This window comes from Bidens hawaiensis, unplaced genomic scaffold (genome assembly GCF_021521415.1).
Source record: "Bidens hawaiensis isolate Kalapana, Puna unplaced genomic scaffold, B.hawaiensis_p1.1 tig00020379_1, whole genome shotgun sequence".
Classification (NCBI taxonomy): domain Eukaryota; kingdom Viridiplantae; phylum Streptophyta; class Magnoliopsida; order Asterales; family Asteraceae; genus Bidens; species Bidens hawaiensis.
In genome coordinates this window covers 166,899-174,910 of record NW_027493103.1, presented here as the reverse complement: position 1 = coordinate 174,910, position 8,012 = coordinate 166,899, and the positions used below count along the sequence as shown (strand labels likewise).

The 8,012-nt window shown below is 39.3% G+C and overlaps 2 protein-coding genes across 2 annotated transcripts; both read left to right on the top strand.

Annotated features, from left to right (window-relative positions):
- The first annotated feature begins 355 nt into the window (after positions 1–355).
- On the top strand, positions 356–1,544 carry LOC143560550 (uncharacterized). The gene is made up of 3 exons (XM_077048831.1): positions 356–644; positions 746–911; positions 1,289–1,544. Exons 1-3 carry the CDS (start codon positions 356–358, stop codon positions 1,542–1,544), a joined length of 711 nt encoding a protein of 236 aa, XP_076904946.1.
- A 1,152-nt stretch (positions 1,545–2,696) lies between these two features.
- LOC143560549 (uncharacterized) lies at positions 2,697–3,501 on the top strand. The gene is made up of 3 exons (XM_077048830.1): positions 2,697–2,931; positions 3,048–3,179; positions 3,287–3,501. Exons 1-3 carry the CDS (start codon positions 2,697–2,699, stop codon positions 3,499–3,501), a joined length of 582 nt encoding a protein of 193 aa, XP_076904945.1.
- Positions 3,502–8,012: the final 4,511 nt, after the last annotated feature.

Here is an 8,012-nt window from a genome sequence, read left to right as displayed (position 1 = left end):
CCATATTAAACAAGTAAGTACCCTTACGAATGGTAAGGTTTTTGATAACGGGGTAAATCCATCATCAACTTTCGTTGAAGAAGTGGTGGAAGACTTGGGGGGAAATGGGAACAGTGAGGAAATGTGGGAGGTATTTAAACAAGTAAAAATTAATTTAACCCTCATTGATGCTATTAAACAAGTCCCTGCATCTGCAAAATATTTGAAGGACTTGTATACTCAAAAATGAACTCATAGAATGCCTAAACAGGTTGATTTAATGGCTAATGTGAGCTCGGTTTTGATGGGAATCCTCCCACCCAAGCTACAAGATCCAGGAATGCCAATAATACCCATTCAAGTGGTTGATTTTAAAATGGCGAGGGAGTTATTAGATCTTGGAGCGGGGGTGAGCATTCTCCTGGGAAGCTTGTATGACCAATATGATTTGGGTCCACTTATAAAAGCTGACACTACCGTGGTGTTGGCTAATTTGACACTTAAGCTCCCTAGGGGAATTGTTACTGATGTGATTGTTATGATCGAGGATATTTTCTACCCAATCGACTTTCTGGGTCTAGATTATGTCACATTTGACCCAAAACGGCAACTGAATGTGAACCTCGGTAGGCCCTTTTTGGAAATCGCAAATGCTTTAATAAACTGTAGAACCAGAGTAGTCGGCATGGCTTTTGGGAATAAAAATATTCGGTTGTATGTTTTTCAAACGTTTCTAACCCTATGGTGAATGATGAATGCTTCGCAGTTGAAATCATTAACGGGTTGAATCCTCATGAAAATGAGGAAGATACCACAGAGGAGTGTGTTATGTGTTGCAGGTCAACAGTTGAGCATTCACATCAATTGGATAAGGAAGAAAGAGAAGATGAGATTTATATTGCAAGTATTGGAAACCGCCATGGTCTCAACAGGTTGAGAAACTACCAGACATTGTTAGCTCTAAGTTGAGACCTTCACTTGAGAGTCCACCGGCAGTTGACTTGAAGGAACTCCAAAAACACCTCAAATATGTGTTTTTGGGAGAAAATGATACGTTACCCGCCATCATCGCCTCAAGCTTAGATGAAGATAAGGAAAAAGGCATTGATGGAAGTGTTGAAAGAACATACAGCGATGATTGGGAGGAAGATTGCGGACTTGAATGGAATTAGTCCGTCTATTGTGATGCATAAGATTAACACGAATTGAGGTGAAACCCACACATGATGCACAAAGACGGTTAAATCCGAACATGCGGGAAGTTGTGAAGAAAGAAGTATTGAAATGGTTGGATGCTTATTTGTTGCAGGTCAGCAGTTAAGCATTCACATCAGTTGGAGAAGGAAGAAAGAGAAGATGAGATTTATGTTGCAAGTATCGGGAAACCGCCATGGTCTCAACAGGTGGAGAAACTACCAGACATTATTGACTATAAGTTGAGACCTTCACTTGAGAGTCCACCGGTAGTTGAGTTGAAGGAACTCTCAAAACACCTCAAATATGTGTTTTTGGGAGAAAATGATATGTTACCCGCCATCATCACCTCAAACTTAGATGAAGATTAGAAAAAAGGCATTGATGGAAGTGTTGAAATAATTTAAAGCGGTAACTGGGTGGACGATTGCGAACTTGAATGGAATTAGTCTGTCTATTGTGATGCATAAGATTATCACGTATCCAGAGGTGAAACCTGCACATGATGCACAAAGATGGTTAAATCCGAACATGAGGGAAATTGTGAAGAAAGAAGTATGATTTCGGATAGTACTTGGGTGAGTCCAACACAAACGTTTCCAAAGTAGACGGGTATTCAGATAACCCGTCATGAGAAAGGTGAAGAAATTGCTACCCGACCAGTAACCAGGTGCGAATTTGTGTTGATTACCGTAAGTTAAATACCGCGACACCCAAAGACCATTTTCTTCTACCATTCATTGACCAAATCATCGAAAAATTATCAGGTTAGAAATTTTATTGCTTTTTGGATGGCTATTCGAGGTACAATCAAATTGCTATTCACCCCGATGACAAACATAAGACCACTTTCACGTGTCCATACGGTAGGCGAATGCCTTTTGGCTTGTGTAATGCCTCGACCACCTTTCAAAGGTGCATGATGAGTATCTTGTCAGATATACTTGGGGAATCACATGAAATTTTTATGGATGATTTTTCTATTTTTGGCTCATCGTTTGATTCATGTTTAAATGAATTAACAAAGGTTTTAAAAAGATGTGCGGAACAAATTTGGTCTTAAGCTGGGAAAAGGGCCATTTCATGGTTCAAGAGGGAACGATTTTGGGGCATATCATCTCGAGTAGGGGGGTTGAGGTCGACCAAGCTAAGGTTAATGTTTTATCTAATTTTCCACCATCTACTAATGTTAATGGAATCCGGTCATTTTTGGGAAAGGCCGGATTTTACCGACGGCTCATAAAAAATTTTATTGTCATCACAAAACCGTTGTGCAATTTGCTATTTGATGATGTATCATTTGTTTTCGATGAAGATTGTTTAAATGCGTTTAATGTTCTTAAAAACAAATTGGTTGAATCTTCGAGTTTTCTATAACCTGATTGGCCACTTCCATTTCAAATTATGTGTGATGCAAGTGATTATGCGGTCGAAGCTGTTTGGGTCAACGGGTGGACAAGAAACCCATTGCCATATACTATGCGAGCAAAACCCTTTCCGGTTCTCAAATAAATTACACAACTATGGGAAAGGAGTTGCTTGCAGTAGTATATGCATTGGATAAGTTTGAATCTTATATTTGTGGGAGCAAGGTTATTGTGTTCTCAAATCATTGCGCTGTAAAGTATTTGATGGAGAAGAAGGATGCAAAGCTGCACTTGATCAGATGGATTTCTTTGCTCCAAGAGTTTGATGTGGAGATTCGTGATAAGAAAGGAAGCGAGAATGTGGTTCCTGATCACCTATCTAGATTGACGGGTTAAGAGGAAGAAAACATGAGGGCTATAACTTCCCAGACGAGCAACTGTTTGTTGTTTATACCTTACCATGGTATGCTGATATTATTAAGTTTCTTGTTGCATGTACCATTCCAGATTTCTGGCCCAAAAAGAAGAAACATCAATTTATGTCTAAGGTGAAGCAATACGTGTGGGAAGACCAAGACTTGTTCAAGATTGGGGCAGATCAAGTCTATCAGAGATGCATTCCAGATGAGGATATTCAAAGTGTGTTGTCACACGCATACTCACTCGCATGCGGTGGACATTTTAGCGGGCAGAAAACGGGTCATAAAATTTTAGCTTGTGGTTTTTATTGCCCTATACTATTAAAGATGCAGCAGAATATGCTAAGAACTGTGTGATATGTCAACGGTTAGGTAGCATTTCAAGGAGCAACGAGATGCCCATGCAACCATTCCTCATTGCCGACATCTTCGATGTTTGGGGGATTGATTTTGTGGGCATGTTCCGAAATTCCTTCGGGAATTACTATATTTTGGTGGTGGTTGATTATGTTTCAAAATGGGCTGAAGCAATTGCCACCTAAACAAACGACCATGCCGTTGTTTGTAAATTTGTCCAAAATTTTTATTTTTTTCGAGATTTGGTGTTCCCATTTTAAAATCTTTAATTTTGGAAAATTACTTAAATGCTATGGGGTAAACCACCGAATAGCCACACCCTATCATCCTCAAACGAGTGGTCAGGTGGAGGTATCCAACAGACAAATAAAAGAAATTTTACAAAAAAACGGTAAGGCCCGATCGAAAAGATTGGTTAACAAAATTAAATGATGCTTTATGGGCTTACCGTACCACTTTTAAAACACCTATTGGTACCACCCCCTATCGGTTGGTTTGTGGGAAAGGACGTCATTTACCTGTGGAACTTGCCCATCGTGCATTATGGGCCGTGAAAAATGTTAGAATATGAGTGTGCAGGTAAAGAAAGGAAGTTGAATATATGTGAGCTGGAGGAGCTGCGGGATGAAGCTTATGAATGTGAATTGGTATATAAAGACAGAATAAAGCAAGTGCATGATGCCAAGATCAAGAGAAAGATTTTGAAGAAGGACAACGGGTCTTGTTATACATCTTGTGAACATTGCTGTTTCCAGGTAAGTTAAAGAGTAAATGGATGGGACCGTATCAGGTGAAGCGCGTTGGCCAGTTTGGCGAGGTCGAAATTGAAGATTTTAACGATCATCTAAGGAAGGTAGTGAATGGGCATCGATTGAAAGCATATTTGGAAGACGCGGATTTGAATAAAAGCATATATGAGTCGGTGGTGAGATTTATAGCTATTGCACCGTCATATTCAGCCGATTGTTAAAGGCCAGGTAATGTCGGGTTGTAGACTCTAAATTCAGCGCTTTTCGGAAGTCAATCCAAGCGTGTTTTTCTTTGATAAAAAAAATTTACCTTCAGCCATAGCCTACGGCTAGTCCGTAATCTATGGCTTGCAGGCTCTGCCTTATGGCGCCCCAGTCGTAGCCTAAGGGTGGGGTTCTAAAAAAAATTATTTCTTTTAGAAAAAACTCATCCACTTATATTACCTACCTCTACTCTTCTTCTTCTTCTTCTTCTTCTTCTTCTTCTTCTTCTTCTTCTTCTTCTTCTTCTTCTTCTTCTTCTTCTTCTTCTTCTTCTTCTTCTTCTTCCTACACCCAACACAAACCCTCCATTTTTAATCCTCTAACTCTTCCAATACTTAACCAAATCCATTGATTCCCGGCTCTAACCCTATTAATATTTTGAGAGGAATTCACGTGTGGTGTCAGTTTTCATCAATTCCTGCTCGATTTTTTCCGGATTCGTGTTGAGTGTGAAAAACCCTAAGAACCAAATTTGGGGATTTTCAAATAAAAATGTTTTTTTCTTGTAATTGAAGCTTGTTACATCTACTTTCATCACTAAAGGTATGTCGTTTAATTGTTTTGATTGATGATTCTTAAGGTATGTTGATAAAGTTTAAATTTTTACATTATGGATGGTGAATGAGGTTAGGGATTGTTATGGGAATACTTCCTCCATGATTTTATGATAGGTATTATTGGGAGTTTGGAATATGGGTAACATTGGTTATAATGTTTTGGTTATACTGACTTGTTGAAGTTTTACAATATGAAAGTAGATGATAATTTGATAGGTGTTTATAGAATTATCATGAGCACGTTGGGTTACTTGAATATATCAAACCTTTTCAAGTTAAATTTTGAAGTATTAAATATAAGCCTTAAGGTAACAAGTCATATACCCATAATCAACAACAAGTGTGGGGAAGTTTTTTTTTTTGGGGGATGGGGGGGTTTATTGTGTTGATATGTCGGTTGACTTGCATTGTTTGGTTGTTTGTGATTGTATATGATGGGAAGGACTGGTGACACGAGAAAGAACCCACCAAGACGCAGTGGAAAGGCTACCTCATCGTCGGCTAACCCCCCTCCCTTGCCTAAGTGAAGATTGATTTTACGTGATGAAGAGGATGAGGAGGAACCAATGCAAATACGAAGATGAAGGGATGGCGCCTCCTCTTATACCACTTTGGGGGAAGGGGCTCTATTGGGAATGGACCTGTATTGTAAAGCGAAGTTTTATAATGATGAAATAGCCAAATTCAAAAACAAGATAGATGGGTTTCTTTTTGAGAAACAGGTGCCGAATAGTCAGTTGAAGGTTTTGGTATTGTGACTATGTTTAAGAATTTGGGTTGGGAAGCGTCTGTGAAGTGCTATGATGGTGAGGATAAGGAAATTTATATGGACACTATTCAAGAATGGGTTGCATCATTGAAAGTGGATTGAAGAAAATAATCCGCCAAAGACGATGAGATTGATTGGAAGGGCATGTAACAAAGAGGTGGTCACGTCATTGGAAACCTTGCTTCGTACAGCACCATTTGAGTCGAAAACAACGGCAGAATATGTGTGTCCTTCGGTGGAGGAATTGTATGCGAACCCAAATAAATATCCTACATATGAGAGAATGAAATTTGGGCTCTTCGAACGGGGATTGTCTCATACGATGCTGCAGAACAATTTGACGATGCAAGTGAGAGTGTTGTTGAGTTTGGTGATTCATAATTTCATGCCAAGGCGAGGTGATAAAACTCAAATTCGGAAATGGGAATTCCGGTGTTATATGTATTGATGAAAGGTACACCGAATATTTCTTATCGGTATTTGGTCATGATAAACATTTGGATGGCAAAAGAATCTAAGGGGAAGTTAATCGTACCACATTATCGTTTGATTACAACATTGTTGAAGGCAAAAGGAGCTATTCGAGCGGATACGCCCACGGTTGAAAAGAATCTTAGCTCCTTTGATAAATAACAATTGCATAAAGAGGGGTTGATTTACCACGAGCAGGGGGGATGTGTTTATGTCCAACACTTTGATACATAGACACAAATGAGGGCACTGAAGAATGGTAATGGGGAGAATGTGATTGAGGAAACATACGTGTTTCTTCCTGGGAGTCGGGGTTATTAGGTTATCCAAGGTACAGTTGGAAGTGAGAAGGGTGGAAGTTCGTCAGGGCAGCCACAACATGCCCTGATTCAGCACCCACATGAGATGGTTCAGGATGATTTAGGGATGGTTGACTGGCTTCAGGCATCGAGCTCCCCCGATTATGGTAATTGGAGTGGTGAGTTTCAGTATATGTTTGATCAACAGAACATGAATACAGAGATGCAGCGGAAGGAGACTCAGAGGTTGTATGATCGGATAGAGTTGTGGAATCAAACTCATGCATATAAATGGCAGCAAGTGATCAACGACAGGTACAAAGATGATCGCCAGAGTTGGGCGCATGAGGAATGGAATGGGGTGCGCAGTGGAGGATAATCCACCAATGATTGACTACACAACTCTGGGACAATTTGATAGGAGTGTGCACTATCCACCACCTTAGATTAACCATTCGAGGTAGGTGGATCCTCATGCAGATGCAGCTCGTGATACTGGTGCGGGCACTTCATCGGATGCTTTTAACTTCTATGGTCTTACGGATACCATGAGATCCATCTTTGGTGACCCGCAACCAACTTATTATTGAGCACTCGCTGATTTGCTGATCAGGTCCATTCTCTGTCCCTATCTTTTATATTCTGTTGACTTTTTGTATGTGTGTTTATGGGCGGTCGGGTGGTGTGTTGAACTTTTAGGTCGTATGGTTGGTGTTTGTGTTTGTGTATATGTTTAAACTATGTGTGTTTTATTTTGTGGTGGGTAACTCTATTTTAACCCTGAGATAGGTAGTTGTTTGTTACTTGATTGTGATTGGTATGAACATCCCATGTTTTTCATCTATTTTTGAAAATATAGGTTACATTGAGGGCAATGTTAATCTCAAGTGTGGAGGTGGAAAAAATTAAAAAGTTTGGCCTTAGAGTAGCTTGATTGTTCGCAAAGTCGGAATCATAACTTTTTAATTGTTAGTATTAATGTCAAATAGAAGACTTTGGTCATGGTCAGTTTTTAAGCTTCTCGAAAGTCTTCCCATGAAAATGTTTTTCAAAAAGAAAATTAAAACGGACCGTTTAGATGGGGATAACGAGTCATGGGGATGGGTACACATGTTTCATGTCGGCAGCCTAATTCCTTCGGTACGTGTGTGAGATTTTCCTTATATATAAAAGACATATAATATATAGTATATACACATGTCATATGAGTGTCATTTTAGGGAGTAACCGGTATGCCCATGATATGTAGAACTCGGTTGTCTCATTCATTTCGAGATCTTAATACCATCACCTGTATGGAGAAATAGGACTTTAGAAAACCCACATTATATTAGCCTTAAAAAAATAAAATAAAGTATAAAAATAAAACTTCCCTACCCTACATTATCCCTTTTGAGCCAATTGTTGCCTTTTCCATTTTTCTTTATACTTTTTAACCCACATTACAACCCGTGTTAGCCTTAACATTTTATTTTAGCCATGTGGATGAAACCCAATATGTTAAGAGTTGTATTTGAGTTGTTTGTTAAGCACAGTACACAATCTACGTATGTCTCAGGTCGGTTATTTTCTTATTTGTGTATGTAA

Coding starts and splice junctions, on each gene's coding strand:
- LOC143560550 (XM_077048831.1), top strand. CDS start 356: ATGGCGAGGGAGTTATTAGATCTTGGAGCGGGGGTGAGCATTCTCCTG. Junction 645..745: donor CGCAAATGCTTTAATAAACT/GTAGAACCAGAG, acceptor AATGCTTCGCAG/TTGAAATCATTAACGGGTTG. Junction 912..1,288: donor AACCGCCATGGTCTCAACAG/GTTGAGAAACTA, acceptor TATTTGTTGCAG/GTCAGCAGTTAAGCATTCAC.
- LOC143560549 (XM_077048830.1), top strand. CDS start 2,697: ATGGGAAAGGAGTTGCTTGCAGTAGTATATGCATTGGATAAGTTTGAA. Junction 2,932..3,047: donor TCACCTATCTAGATTGACGG/GTTAAGAGGAAG, acceptor GTACCATTCCAG/ATTTCTGGCCCAAAAAGAAG. Junction 3,180..3,286: donor TCCAGATGAGGATATTCAAA/GTGTGTTGTCAC, acceptor ATACTATTAAAG/ATGCAGCAGAATATGCTAAG.